Consider the following 15,411-nt stretch of genomic DNA (forward strand, 5'->3'; position numbering starts at 1 on the left):
GGCCTCTGGACAGGATAACTTTGCTTCTGGGCTCCACCTCGCACTGCAAGGAGTAGCAACCTTGACCCTACGCTCAGTGTATCTCCTTTTTCGTCTAGCAGGGAGGTTTCCGCTCTGGCCCTGGGCTTCTCTACCATTAAACTCCCGGTCTGACCTCAGGCGGGTCATGCCCCCCTCTCGGAGGTATCTTCCCCAGAGGGATGGCTTAGATGATTTTGCCTGCTCTGGTTCAGATGACCTGAGAGGGCCCTGCATTCAGAACTGTGGCCACTGGAGGGAGCAGCTGCTCCTGCACAGCCAAACACGTGGTATCTGGAAAAGCACCTGAACCTCTCTGCTGACCTGGTACAGACCTCTAGGCTTCGGAGGCCCTGACAGATTCCTCCGTTCAGATGCTTGGAGCTCTGCCTGCTCAGTGAAGACTATCCCAATGGCCTTTTCCAAGCCTGAAAAGCATGGCCCTCTAGGGAGAGGATGCTCTCCCCTCCCACACTATCTCTGAAGCTACTCCTTCATCTATTAATCAACAAGCATTTATTAACGAATTGCTATGTGGCAGGCACTAGGCTAAGCACGGCCCCAGACACAACTCCATCCTTGGCAGGCGCCAAGGCTGGGGTGAGGGGCAGGACACCTGGCTTCCTAGAAATTTGCATGACAGGTAAATCCCAACCTTTCTGGGCACCTCAGCTTCTCAGAAGAGGCCACACCAGGGACATTACAAGTGAGATCGGTCGCCCTCCAACGTGTTTCTCAACCCGGCAAGTGGGGGTGCCAGGAATCTTGGACAAACGCTGAGCACTATCTTCTCAACAGCCAGGAGCAGGCCCAGCTTTGCACTTCCTCCAGGAAGTGAGAAGTCAAGCTCAAACAATTACAGTCTATCAGGGCCTTTAAGGCCCCAGGAGGCAGAAGCAGGCAAACGCCCCTTTTGCTCCTGGTTCAGACTTAATTTTGGCACCAAGGGGAGAGATCAGCTGGTTTCCTCTGGTGACAAGCTTCCCTACCCCTCCACCCTATCCCCAACCATCACCAAACTCAATGTCCAACATGGCTTAGGGGCATTAAGTCTCAGAAGCTGGACAGACCTCCCCCAGAGAACAAGGGCAAGAAGCCAGGGAAAAAGACTGCCCCACAGGGCAGAGGCAAAGGCAAATGTCTGCATAGCCAGCCAGCTCCTCTGCCAAGTTGGAATAGGTTTCTTCCTTCCAGAGAAAGGGCATTCAGGACTTAAAGACCACAGGTCTAAGGAAGCCACTCACGGACATTTGCCTGAATTTCTTCTACAATTAGAAAGGAGCTCCAGGAACCAAGATCAAACCAATGCTGCCACAGTCCCAGATGGGGTGACAATCCACTCCCCCACGGCTCCCCTCATCTTCCCAATAATTTTCTGGACTAAAGCACTCCTTCCTGGCCACTGTTCTTTATGTATTATCTTCTTCATTAAGATGTCAATAAACTCCTGGAAGGCTTTGCTCATGTTTTTGTATTGCGGAAGAAATGTAAAAACCCTGTGTGCTGTGAGTTTGGGGGAGACATCTCCCCAGAAATCCTAACCCTGGAGGTCAAAGAAATGAAGCCTGCAGGGCTTTGCTGTTTCTATCTCAAAGGAGGCCTCCTCTCAGGTCCCATCTATATATTCTGAGGAGATAAAATAGAGACCTCTGATCCCAACAATATGGTCTGAGATTAACTACAAGGAAACACCTTGACAGGAACAGATCTGCTTGTGGTTTACTCCAAAGGTAAGACATTCTCTTCCCTCCCTCCCCCACCCCCAATGACTTGACAAATTGCCTCCAAAATTAGGAATTCTGCTGAGGAGAATCACCAGTCATCTGCCACAACTGTGTAAAAACCCATCTCCTGTTCTTTGAAGTAGTTAGCCACCAGGCAACTGGCCATCATCAGTGGCTACTAATTAAACTTTTCATCTCCTAACCTTTGGGGGAGGATTTTAGGATCATTGGGCTAAGGAATTCCCCAACGGTATTCTGCCCCCTTTTTTTTTTTAGGGCAATTGGGGTTAAGTGACTCGCCCAAGGTCACACGACTAGTTTTTGTGTTAAGTATCTGAGGCTGCATTTGAACTCAGGTGCTCCTGACTCCAGGGCCGGTGTTCTATTCACTACACCACCTAGCTGCCCCCCCCAACAGTATTCTGAATACTACTCCTTAACACACAGTAAGTATTTAAATGCTTTTTCCTTCTTTTTTTTCATTCATTCATTGATTCCTGGAAAGGAGAACCCCTACTAAACAGGAAGGGTGTGAATTAGGATCTCTGAGCATCAGCCTGTACTCCTTGAGGAAGGAAACCAAGGAGAAGCTCATCTCTCCCTGCCAGGTTTCTTCAAGGGCCCCATGTCCACTGACCTTTAAACTACTTTCTAGACGATAATGACTTGAAGGCCTCTCCAAAAAGACCAGGTCATTGGCTAAGAGGTTTAATTTACCAAAAAACAAGCCGTCTGTTCAAGGAAGGACCCGGTGTCCTCTTGGTTGGTTGACAGGGAGTGAACTCAGGTGAGTCAAGATCCAAGAGGACTGGCAATCCCAGGGGAGTGAAGCCCAGCCTCAACAGACAAGCCTCATGAACCAAGCACATCTCACCAGACGTTATTTATTCAGTGGCTACAAGGCTCGGGGGTAGGAATCTCTGGGCCCACTTTCTTTTCTCTTTCCTTCCCTACCACAATTGCAGCCAAGTCCCAGGGAGATCCCCCAAGAAGGACAGAGGGGTGCCAGGCACTGTGCAAAGTGGGGATGGAGAAGCTCGCAGCCTCATGGGGGAGATGACATGCCCACGGCTAACACAAACAGATATGGCGGCTGGTAGTTCAATTGTGTCTGACTCTTCACAGGGTTTTCTTGGCAGACACACTGCAGGGGTTCACCATCTCCTTCTCCAACTCGTTTTACAGATGAGGAAACAACAGGGTGAAGTGACATGCCCAGAGTCACACAGGTAGTAAGTGTCTGAGGCCAGATTTGAACTCAAGTCTTCCTGACTCCAAGGCAAGCAGGGTGCTTATCCTATCCATTTTGTAAACTGGGGGTAGTCTCAGAGGGAAGGCACCAAGATTAAGGCCTCAGAAAGGTTTCCTGAAGAAGACGGGACCCAAAGGAAGCCAGGGGAGCCAGGAGAGGGAGATGAGGCAGAGGATTTCAGGCTTGGGGGAACAGCTGGTGAAACCGCTTAAGAGTCAGAAGGGAGTCAAGGAATAGCCAGGAGGCTAGTGTCACTCTATCACAGGGCACAGGGTAGGGTGGGCGGTCCCAAGGTATAAGGCACTGGCAAGGTAGGAAGGGGTCAGGTTAATGGTGTTTTGAATGCCAAGTGGAAGATGTATATTTGATCCTAAAGGTGACGAGAAGCCACAAGAGTTTGTTGGATAGGGGATGATGGGGAGACCCGTGCTTTAGGAAGGTCTATCTGACAGCTGGGTGGAGGACAGATTGGAGTGGGGAGACCCTCCAGAAGGCTACTGAAATAACCCAGGTCAACAGTTATGAAATATCTCCTATGTCCAAGGTACTACACACCTGGGCCACACTCAACAGACATCTGCCAAGTTTGAAATGACTTCCCAAGTCATTCAGCAAAGCACCATCATCCCAAGGAGATGATGCTGGCCTAGGTGTTAGATTGGCTTAGGTGTTCGGTTCTATTACCTGAGCACAGCCTATAGACAGTGGGGGAACCTTTGGTCTCGAGGCCACATGTGGCCCTCTAGGTCCTCGAGTGCAGCCCTTGGACTGAATCCAAACTTCAGGCTCCCTACCCCCATGTGTAGTGGAAAGGCGACAAAATTTGGAGTCAAGAAGGTCTAGATTTAGATTCCAACTCCTATTAGTCATGTGACCATGAGTCACACTTAAACCTCTCTGAACCTAAATTTTAAATAAAATTTAATTTGACAGCATCTCGTGCCTACTTTGCATAAAATACAGTGAAAATAATGCTTAGAGTACCTACCTCCAACGATCTGTAAATGTGAAAACACTATACTGTGAATTATTGCCATTCCTTTGTTCCAAAGTCAGGGGATACAAAATTATTTGCTATGAAAAAATTCCCTCCCCTGACACCAACGTAGGTACACCTTCCAGGCACTGTTGCATCTCTGGAAAGATCACGAGTGATGTCCTAAGCATCTCAAAGAAAAAGGGGGGGGGGCCCCCCCCCCCCCAGGTTAAGGAAGAGGTGGGGTCAAAGCCCTGAGATTATGAAACACCAGCTCATCTACTCAAGGCCCTGAAGAGCCATTGTCTTTCACTGAAGGAAAATGGGCAGAGAGAGGGGCACACCAGATTCTTAACTAGCATTAATTAACAGAAGGGCACGAATGCTACTTCCCCTGTGGATTTAAAAGCACCTCTAATCCCTGCTTGGGGAAGTGTCCTTGCGACACTAGTGAGGAAAGAGGCCCAGAGAGGTAGTTCAGCTTGCTTAAGGAAATTATCCAACTCAAGCCCAAACGAGGGCAGCATCTCTTCTGGCTCCCTGACCCCGCTCAGACCCCCCGGAGGAGAGATGGGAGGAAGCCAGCAGAAGCAGGAAGCTGGTGGGCGGCCCAAAGTGGGGTCAGGGCCCAGGTGGCAGACACGTAAACAGAGCTGTGAAGAGCCAAACCCCGCCTCTGGCCTGGGAGGTAAGGTAAGCTGAGCTAGGGCATCACCTGCCCCGATTCCATGGGGCTCCTCCACCCCAGGAAGCTTGCACAAGTCCTAGATAGTCATGGAGCAGGTACGGGGTCTCCCCAGCCCTTGGCTCAGGTTTAGGGGGGTGAATAGAAGGTGTGGGTGGAGACAGGTGTGTGGGAGAAAGGGGAGGAAGGCAGTGGAGAGAATTCCATCCTAGTCTGAGGCCATGTTAGACTTGTTTGGGACTAAGCCTGCTGAGGCCAGAGCCCTGGGTCCTCCTGTGCTCTTCTCACCATGTTTTAGCAGGTGGTGCCTATGGCTAGGGTTTTGGGGCTTTGTTTTGTTATTATTGCTGTTTTGTTAAGCAGCTTCTTAGGCCTTGAGTCCAGAAGACCCGAGTTCAAATCTAGTCTTATATATGTATTAGCTGCATGCCATGGGCATGTCATTTAAACTCCCTTTGCCTCAGTTCCCTCATCTACAAAATGGGGATAATAATCACACCTGCATCAAGAGGGAGCCATGAGGACAGAATGAAATATTATCCATAAAGGGCCCAGCAGGATGCCTGCCACAGAGTAGGTGCTTAATAAATGTGGGTTCCCTTCCCTTTGGGGAAGGCAGCACCTGGTTTTTGACTGGTTCTAGCTTGTCCCTCCTCAGCTTTTCCAGGCAGCAGCTCCCCCTCCTCTCCCTAACCCACACTCTGAAGTCATTTAGAAGAGGCCTTGACTGGTAGACCACAAAGCCTGAGGGCTGAAAGAAAGATGGCCAAATCGATCTAGGAGCTACTCCCAGACTCTCCCTCACGAGCTCACCCCATGACCCCTCCTCCAGCCTGAACGGCTATGGATTAGGGAAGGGTCACTTGGGGGGACAGAGGAAAGAATCCTGAGGACCTGATGGAGGAGAGTGGAGGGCAAGGTGACTCCAAGAATTCATGCTTGGCCAAGTCCCCGTCACACACATGACTGAGTGAGAGCCTGCTTCACCCAGGGAAATGTGGCTGAGTACAAGACAGTTTCCTACACACAGACAAATAAAGCTTCTATTTTCTTTAAAAACGAGAGGGCGGGGGAACAGCCGTCACCTGCCACATTCCACTTCTATTTAGGAGAGTCACCAGAGCCACTCTGAGTCTCAGTTTCCCCTTTTCCCCCAGGTCCTAAGGCTAATGACTAAAGGTTGTCATTGCTTCCCTGTGCCATATAAAAGGGCTAGGTTCGTCTGCCTTCCTTTGCCACCTGTAAGTGGGAGGGAGAGGGGGGAGGTAGGTGGAGTCTGTGGGAACCTGAGAATGGGGAGCAGCTTGTTCTGACACCCTCACTAAGGCCAAGCTCATCGAGGAGCTCAACTTTAGGCCAGGAGCCTGGGAGCCCAGGACACTAGGCATCATTCGCTCTGGAAGCCCTTCCTTCTGCCAACAGAGGCATTTCTCAATTCTTCAAGGAATACTGCAAGACATCCATTCTGGTCACTTACTTACCCCCAAGCAACCTAACAGAAAGCCAACCCACTCAGCTGAGATAGTCTGAGTACTGGGGGAGGCGGGGGGGGGGAGAGACAGAGACAGAGACCAGAGAGAGAGAGAGAGAGGATGCCTAAACAAAAAGAATGGGCTTGTTAAGGGTCTAGTTCAGGACTTCTTAAACTGGGATCCACAGACCACCTAGACAGATTTCAGGAGAACCCAAAACTTGCATGGGGAAAAAAATAAACCTTTATTTTCACTAATTTCTAAAACTAAAATTTGGCATTTCCTTCAGTTGTTCAAAAACATTGCTCTGAGAAGGGGGTCTATCGACTTCACGTTGGTCCAGACACTAAAAAGGGTATTTCTAGTAGAGATGACTCTTGTCATCTGGTAGACGTCTGGTAGAGACTCCCGCTATGCAGCACAGGTGGTCCCTGGATGCCAGGTCTGTGGCCACATCCCTGGAGAAAAGGTTGGGACATCCCTGCTATGACCCAGATGGATCAGAGGGAGCCAGGGTGGCTTTTAGCTGTGTCTGTGACCCAATCAAGCTATACACTTGGTCATTAACTGAACAGGAGCTGATCAAGCACAAAGACACTTGCCTTCATAGCTGTGATCACATTTAAGAGGCAATGGAAGGAAGGATAGGGCTGGAGACAGCCGAGTTCCCATCCCACATTCAATACTTGTGGAGCCACAGGTAAGTCATTCCCCATTTCTAAGGCTCCAGCTCCTCAGCGAGGGAACCGGAAGGGTGATGCCACATGGAGTGCTGCATCTCAGGGGCAGGGAGCGAGGGAGGGAACATGACGCTCTGGAGCAAGCCAGAGGTCAGTTCTTGTGCTGACTCCCTTCTAAGCTCTGGACACTCACTGAAGACAGTGGATATGAACCACCAGGGATCCTTCAGGGAAGTGTCCAGGGTGCTGAGGTCACTCCTGGGGTGGGGACCAGGTGTCTCTGGCAGAACAGAATAGCCATGACTCTGTCATGGCTAGAGAATAGGACACAGGTGCTTCCTGCAATGTCCCCTCCTGGGACAGGAGGGGCTGGGATCACAGAAAACTTCCCAAGCCTCAAACTTGGCCAGTGGGATTTTTTTTTTTTTGGTGGTGAAGTCCAGCAAGGGGAAAGGAGAATAAAAGCAACCCTAGTTCAGAGAGGGCCTAAAATAGTTCTCTTCTAGCTTTCCATACAGAACCAGACCCAAGGCACAAGTCTGTCCAAGCTCTTGGGAGTATTGAGGTTGGGGGTGGGGGTAAGAGGCAGGTCAAGGTGAGGTAAGGCTGGGTTAGAGGAAGAAGGAAAAGAGAAGAGCCTGATTTCTCTCCCCTAAGCTAAAGAACTGAGTCACAAGGCCATGCTTGGCCGCCCCCCCCCCCCCCCCCCCCCCCCCCGGCCCCAATCCCAAGTAGAAGTTTGAGAAGAGCACCATTGTTTCCCTGTGCCACTCAGGGAATTCAGAGGGTCTGGTGACAGGGACCTGTCCGACCCAATCAACAAAGGAAGTCTCATACCGTACCCTATAGACACCCTACAGGCTCCTTTCCCAGGGTCTTCATGATTTCTGGCATCTGTCTTGGGTACTTTAGGGGCAATATAGTAGAAGACTGTGAAATCATTCATGTCTGGGCCATAGGAACCTGTGCACCAATGGCTGGGTCTGTCTATAACCTTAACCCTGAGGTAGCAGAGAAACCCCATTTCTTGCTGGGGTCCCCCAGCTTGCACTCCAAGCCCCCAAAAGCAGCCTTTTCTTTTTCAGGGCCTAGATGTGAAGTTTCAGCAGACTAAGTGGGTTAACATTAGGCAGGCTCTCCTCCCTCCCCCCCTCTGCTTTGGCAGAGGTGGCTCTATTTGGGGCTGACATCGCCTTGGGCCAAGGGCCTGACCTGGGCCAGGTGCTGGATGAATGGGAGGTAGGCAGAGGAGGTGGTAAATGGTAAGATGGATTGCTCAACTATCCCGCCACAGAAGTTGGGGTGGAGGGGGTGGGGACCCTAGCATCACAGAGTTTCCTCTTGATCTCCTGAGCACAGGGGAAGCCTGGCCCAGACACAGAAGAGGTAAAGCTTAGTGAGCAAAACAGATGGAGCCACCGAAGTCTGCCAAGTCCATGCCCACCCATCAGAGGTGGAAACCTGAGCTGGGAATTCTAAATCCTAGGCCTAGAGCCAACTCTGGGTGTGGGGAAAGAATAGACTGAGATGGGGTTGGGGAGCAAAGAAGCTGAGGAGCCCTGCCCGCTGGGCTGAAAGCCCTGAAATGCCAGCACACCAGGCTGTGGGCTGTACCTCCCCATGCCACAAAGGCCACACTGGAGAGCCCTGACTCACTTCCCAGGACTCCACGCCAGCCAGACGCCTACAGAGAGCTGGGTGGCCTGCTGGCCGGCCCCAGGGCAGCGATGCTGCTCAGCCAGTCAGGCATCCTAGGCATCAAGGGCAACTTGGTTCATCCCACTACCTGGCCGACTTTGCTCTCAACAGGGCCACTTGAGGCTCAAGGAGGGAGGTGAGAGGGGTATGAGAAAGGCTGTGGAAAGGAACATTATAAGACTTGAGGGGCTGGGGATGGAGGCAGCCAGAATGGAAGGATTCTGATTCCCACATGGAGGGAGAGGCCTGCACTTCAAGCTCCGCCCCCAGCCCATGCCAGCTTGTCCTTATGCCCAGAAGGCTGAGTCCAGAAAAGGGAAGAAGGTGCAAAAGTAGGAGAGGAAACACAGAAACAGTATAAATTCCAGTACACATCCCTAGATGGGTAGACACCTGGAGACAGGGCAATGGAGAGTGAGGCTAAGAACAAAGTGTGGGTGCACGTGGGGAGCTGTGGATGGGAAGAGCACCAGAAAAGAGTGTGAGCCAGCTCTTGAGAGGAGGCTGAAGCTCCTGGCCATTAAAGGCCTAGCCTGGGTGAAGCTGGGGGGGGGGGGGCAGAATCTCAGAATCTCAGACCTGTGATGGAGGCCTCTTACTATAGCAGTGAAGGAGGAGAGATCCCCACCCAGCAAACCCCTACACTCAAGCTGGCCCTCCAAGTAGTCCAACAGGGCCAGCCTCAGGCCCAGCACCTCCCCCAGCCTGCCACTTACCGTGTGGGGGTTGTCATAGTAGACCCCAATGGAACTAAGGCGTGGAGAGATGCTGCAGCTCTCCGTAAATAAGCGGCCAGACTCCTTGTAAGGGCCCACGTGGAACTTGTAAGCCAGTGTGATGTTCCGGATTGGGGGAGAGCCTGCACTCACTACGACATCTTCCAGCAGCCCAGAGTACACGGCAAAACCCAGCAGGGTCAGCAGAAGGGTCAGCACCAGGGCCGCAATCAGGCCCAGGAGGAGGAGCTCAGACATGGCTTCTGGGCCCTCCACTCCCCAAGAGATGCTGTAGGAGAAGAAAGGGCCAAAGGGAAGGTGAGCGAGGGGAGGGATGGCAGCGCCCTTGACTCCAGCCTCCAGCCTGGACAGATGTGGCCTCCCTGACTCTTCCAGAGCCACAGTCCTTGGGGCCCTTCACTGGAAGCTATGAGCCAGGAGGAGGGGGAGGGGCCAGGAATGTTTACTGCTGGCCAGATGACCTAGAAGGCAGCAACAAAGAATGGCACAAGCCACAAGCCTCTTTATTTCTTAATCACAATCACTGAGGCTCTGAAGGCCAGTGTCACCACATCATCTCCAACCTGAATCACAAGAAGGGTAGTAGGACTGGCTTAAGGGAGGGAAACCCAGCAGCCAGGTAAGTGACAGTACTACCCTGAGCAAGGCTGGAATCCAGAGGGATCTGGGCAACTACGTGCCCTCACCACAGCCGGGCCAAGACCGCAGTCCAGCAAAAAGAAGGACTGAAAAAAAAAGGGGGGCAGCTAGGTGGCACAGTGAATAGAGCACTGGCCTGGAGTCAGGAGGACCTGAGTTCAAATCTAGCCTCAGACACTTGACACACTTACTAGCCGGGTGACTTAGGGCAAGCCACTTAACCCAATTGCCCTCCAAAAAGAAAAAAAAAAAAAGGCCTGAGTGTTTGGTCCTCAGCTCTGCTACTTCCTTCCCCCTCCCCCCATCTCTCTGAATCTGAGCTTCCCCACCCCGTAAAGAAGGGTGTAGGACTGGATGATCTCCAAGGAGCCCGTCAGCTCAAACAGTCTGTGATTCTCAAAGCCACCTTCCTAAGTCCTTTGGTCAGTAACATTCTAGGCAGAAGAGGACCTAGGGAGGTGAGGCAAAGACCCAGATACCTATAAATAACAGGGATGCTGGGAGACACAAAACCCCAGAGAAAAATCCTTCTGAAGCTCTAATTATGATGCTAATACTTTACTTATCTGCAGCTCAACTTTCCAGCACTCTCAACTCTAGAAAATAGGCACAAACCAAGAAGAGAGCAAGATAGGGTCCACTCAATAACCTGTTTCCTCTTCTTTTACATATGGTTCATACAAGCTTCACTATCTGGTTTTTGAGCTCATGATAAATTAGGAAGCAGGAAATCAGAAGGTGTCAGCAGCAAACTTACTGAGAGAAGTAATAGCTTGCCAGTGGAGGCCACCGGAAAAAAAAAAAAAAGCTGATGGAAGGCCACAAAAAGCCCAGTAATCTAAGCTAGCAAATTCAGGACAACCAGCTTCAGTCACCCTGAAGATGTCACATTTTCACAGCACAAAGCAAAAAAAAAAAATGGTGTCACAATGACCCTAAGTAATCAATAAAAGTTAGGATGAAATATTAAACACACAGTTGAACAAATATTTACTGGGTACCTGTCACGTGCAAGGAGGGTCCAATACTACAGGAATACAATGACTCTACTACACCTTTCGTCCCCCAAGGAATTGAAAGCCTAGTTGGGAAACTCCTTGTTTTAAGATGGGGGTGGGGAACCTCTGGCCTTGAAGCCACATGTGGCCCTCTACATCCTCAGCTTTAGCCCTCTGACTGAATCCAAACTTCACAGAACAAATCCCCTTAATAAAAGGATTTGTTCTGTAAAACTTGGACTCAGTCAAAAGGCCACACCCGAGGACCTAGAAGGCCACATGTGGCCTCAAGGCCATAAGTTCCCCTGTCCTGGTTTAAGACAAAGGGGTCAAACATGCCAGGTCCTTTCTGCGCATAACACTTTCTTTTCCCTCCCCCTTCCCCCACCCTGAACTAGATTAAAATGTAAGTGGGAAACATTTGACCCAATAAATGAAAATATAATATACAGTGTTAATTATTTCATCATAATATGTCATTATATTAACATATATTGATAATATACTATAGGTATCATTAATTAATGTTAATAAAATACATAATGTTAATATGTGGTTTTCTAAGTCAATATATAGCCTGCAGAGATCCTCATGCGCAGTTTTGTGACCCTGTTTCTATTAATTTGACACAACTGGTTTAAGAAGGCACACGTGAAAATAATATGCTTTATTTTAGATAGATATTTAAAATTGCTCAAATTTTAAAAAATTTTGGTGCTGAAAGAGGTAAGATTTGGAAAATTTGGCTCTCAAAGTCTAACTTCTTGAGAATTTTAGAAGTTTCCTGTATAATTAAACAGAGCAGCATCAGAAAAAAAAAAAAACACAGGCCTTGGATTGAAGAAGGCTTGGCTTTAAGTCCCAGTGTTACTAGTAAGAGTTGCAGCATGAATCACCACTATTCTGGGGCTCAATTTACTCATCTGTAAAACACAAATAAGTACATTTGCTCTGCCTCCTAACAACCTCTGGGGTGTGATTGGGAAAGTGCCCTCCCACAGGGGTATCCTGGGATTTAGAACTAAGAGGGGACCCCATTCGGACCCTCATTTTTAGGAAATGAGGAAGGCCAGGCCCAGAAGTCTATGGGATCAACTATGGTCCCAAAGGCAGCATAAGGGATTCAAACCCCAGTCTTCCAACTCCAAATGCAGGGCCCTTTCTATGAAGCTATAAAACCCAAAATATAAACCTCATGGTGGTGTTAGATCACCACCACCCTAACTTCATACACTCCCATTTCTCCATTCATGTTTTCACTGGATCTTCATTTCCTTTGGGGTCCCTGCCCCTGTCCCCACTCTGGTTATGCCTCATGCCTACTACTTTTGATGCTGCCACAAGCCCTGAGCTTCCATTAAGCCCCCTGGCCCCCCTGGCAACCATTTTACAAAACTTGAAAGATCTGTTTCTGAGGTTCCCCTCCAAGGACCTCCCTTAGGCCACTCTCTAGGTTTCTGTGGGTGGCTAACCCACAGTCATCCCTGATTGGCTCCTCACCACTTCAGGCCCCCTGAAGCCATTGGTTCCTCTTACCCCAATCTTGTTCTAGCCTCCTGGACTCCCCTCCCCCGTCCTCAAAGGCAGCCCTGCACTTCCTGCAGAATAAGAGTGTGCCAGTCACTGGGGACATCAGAAAAGGGGCAAATGGATACCAAAAACACCAAAACAAAACAATCCTTGGTGGCTTTGTACTCACCGAAAAGTCAGGAAAAACTAATAGTTCATGGTCTCTGCCACCCAGCTGGGGCCAACACACACCTCCAGAACTGCAATGAGGACAACACAATGCACAGGGTTAAGCCACATCTACCATCTGGGGCCATTTAGCATAGGGGCAAAAAGGCCCCAACACTTCCACCTGGCTGGTGTTTCAAAGCATTCTTGCTACAGGATGACTCCCTCCCAGCTATATTTGGCCTTGGGAAGGGTGGGAGGGGAAGGGGGTGCAGTTCTATCAGAGAGACCTGATTCTGGAGTAGGAAAAGCAGGATTCAAATCCCACCTCTGATGTTTGCTACCTGTGTGACCTTGGAGAAATCACTTATTAACACTCTGGGCTTGAGTTTCCTCCTCTGTAAGACAAAGCCCCTTTCTAGTTCCAGATGCATGACCCTACTCTGCCGGGGCCCATAGGAAGAACAGAAGCAAAAACATCCTCCAACCTTCGACTCAACACCAGCCCAGGGCTGTTTCTTGGTTGCTTTTTTTTTTTTTCCCCAATGATGTCTGGTGTTAAGGGGACTCCTGAACTCGTCCTTTGGAGTTGCCAAAATCTCCTATTTCAGGGATAGTTTCAACCAGCCCACCAGTACCCTGAAACAAACTCCCCATTCCCATCCAGGGGCTTCTTCTCTGATCTTTCCCCTGCTCTTACCAAAGAGGGAAGTGGCCCTGTTTCTGCCCAGACCGGACAAAACGCCAGGTCTGCACATCCGAGGCTCAGAGTTAATCACCCAGGCAGCAAGCTCAGATAATGCTAGGGCAACACTCAGGCTGAAAGCCTGTCCATTCCTCCCCCCTGTAGGCCTCCACCACAGGCTACTCCTCCCTAACAGATGTGTTCATTCCAGCCGGCTCCAGCTTCCTGGTTCCTCGGGATTCACGTGTGCTGTGACAACAGCAGGCCGAGAGGGCGTTCCCAGCTCTTAAAGAGACCCTAGGTCTCATGGAAAACTTTAGAGCCAGGTTGGAGTTGGAAGTAATGCTGTGTGTCTGTCACGTGCTTGGGGTGAAGTGGGAGGTAGGCGGGCCTGGGAGGGCCAAGGAGGGATAAGCCTGGTACGTGCATTAAGGAGGAGCTCATTCCAGGCTAGGCTGGGATTCCCTATTGCTAGCAAAGCTTCTCCAGCTTCTTGCAAGGAGAGACAATTCTTGAGTCATCAGTGAGAGACCAGGAGTGGCAGGGGGAAAAGGAAGGAAAAGTGTACTTGAAGCAGGAGAAACTCCAAAGAAAGGAGAATCGGGGTCATGTTAGGAGGGTAGGGGGTCAGACCAGCCTGAGCCATGCCCAGGAGCCCTCAGAAAGCAGGGGCTGGGCCCATGCGTAGATGGACTGCAGAGCCGCCGGAAGCTCAGTTTTGCCCTCTTTTTATGGGTGTCAAGGAGAGTCTGTCCCCCGTTTCAATGGCGTTTCAACGCCTCTTTTATTTATCTTTGTGTCCTCAGCTCTCCCCAGACGGGATCTCTATCAAGCCAAGTCCGATGTACCCCTCTTAGGTTTGGCAGGATCTACGGAGATGTCCATTTACACCTGAGAAGTCAACAGGGCACCGTTCTCATGTGCCAGGCTACTCCCACCGCACCCCCAAACATCCCCATTTTGGGGGAGCTGAAAGGGCTCAAACACAAGACCCTAGGAATCCTCAGCAACCTCTGCACTACAAGTGGTCACACTTTCCAAGTGCAGGAGGAGCTCTGGCCGGGGTGCGGCTGGTCAGGCGCCGACGCTCCCGATCACTAGATGGGGAGCTACTGGAGGGCAGGGGCTGGCCCCTCTGGCTTCTCTCCGTACTCCCCCGCGCGGCGCCCGGCACCGAGGAGGCGCTTAATAAATGCTTACAGACTGACTGGGGGGTGGGGAACCCGAGGGTGCAAAGGCAGGTCGAGGCAGCTCCACTGCCCCGAGTCCCCCTGGTGCCCGCCGCTGCACCCCCGAAACTTACAGACGCCCCCGCGCTGTGAGAAGATGGGGAGACTGACCAAGGGCTGCTGAGGGACCGTCCTGAGGTCACCAGCGCCCCCCTCCGCCCCGCCCCCAGTCCTCCTCCAGGCCACGTCTGGGCCAGGAGGTCAAATTCATAGCCGAAGGCGGGGGGGGAGTGGTGGGAAAAAGGGGGTCCCAAGGACTGTATCAGCTGCTGTCCAAAACCTCGAAGAGGGACAAGGGCAAGGGGGCTTCCTGGGGGGGGGGGGGGGGGGGGGGGGGGCCCCCCCCCCCCCCCCCTTCCCCCCCCCCCCCCGGCTCACGGGCTGTCAGAGCGGGGCGGGGGGGGAGGGGCTGCCGGGGTGGGGCCCTGCGAGGCCATCCCGCCGGCCCATTCTGCAGATGGGATAACTGAGGCCCCGGGGGGCTCGCTCCGGAAGGCAGGGGCCGGGGCTCCCCGCACACCACGCTGCACGCGGAAGGCCCGGCCCCGCGACCCCGTCCCCGGCCCGCGCGCCCCGGCCTGGCCTCCGCCCCCCGCCCGCCCCCGCCTCACCTCGGCTCCCTCCCGGCCCCGCGGTCGCTCGGGGGTCGGCGCCGGCAGGTCCCGGGGCAGAGGCAGCCGGAGAGCCGTGCGCGCCCCCGGGGTTGGCGGGCGGGCGGGCGCGTGCCCGGACCCGGCGCGAGCGCACTGGGTGCCCAGCGAGGGGGGGCTGACGGCCGAGAAGAGGGGCAGAGGATGGGCGGTTGGAGAAGCCCAGGGAAAGGCAGAGGAGGGTCGTCATGGCAACAGCCCTTCTCTATCTCTCTCTCTCTCTCTCAGCCCCCCCACCCCTACCCCGGCCAACCAAAGCCAGGCCCCGCCCCACCCCTCCCCGCCCAGCGA

The 15,411-nt window shown here is 52.0% G+C and overlaps 1 protein-coding gene across 2 annotated transcripts in view; it reads right to left on the reverse strand.

The window, feature by feature from the left end:
• TEX264 (testis expressed 264, ER-phagy receptor) overlaps positions 1-15,150 on the reverse strand; it is a 40,845-nt gene extending 25,695 nt beyond the window's left edge. The window contains exons 1-3 of one of the 2 annotated variants that reach the window (XM_069095610.1): positions 15,082-15,150; positions 12,579-12,648; positions 9,222-9,510 (exon numbers count right to left, since the gene is read on the reverse strand). In XM_069095610.1, coding sequence (XP_068951711.1) covers positions 9,222-9,479 — 258 coding nt within the window. In that variant the 5' untranslated portion in view covers positions 9,480-9,510; positions 12,579-12,648; positions 15,082-15,150. Of the gene's footprint in view, positions 1-9,221; positions 9,511-12,578; positions 12,649-13,256; positions 13,505-15,081 lie in introns of those variants that run through there. The other variant, XM_069095609.1, reaches the window with a different exon arrangement.
• Between the last annotated feature and the right edge of the window lie 261 nt (positions 15,151-15,411).

This window comes from Petaurus breviceps, unplaced genomic scaffold (assembly GCF_028583685.1).
Source record: "Petaurus breviceps papuanus isolate PSGF00001 unplaced genomic scaffold, PetGlider_PUasm1.0 227, whole genome shotgun sequence".
Taxonomy (NCBI): domain Eukaryota; kingdom Metazoa; phylum Chordata; class Mammalia; order Diprotodontia; family Petauridae; genus Petaurus; species Petaurus breviceps.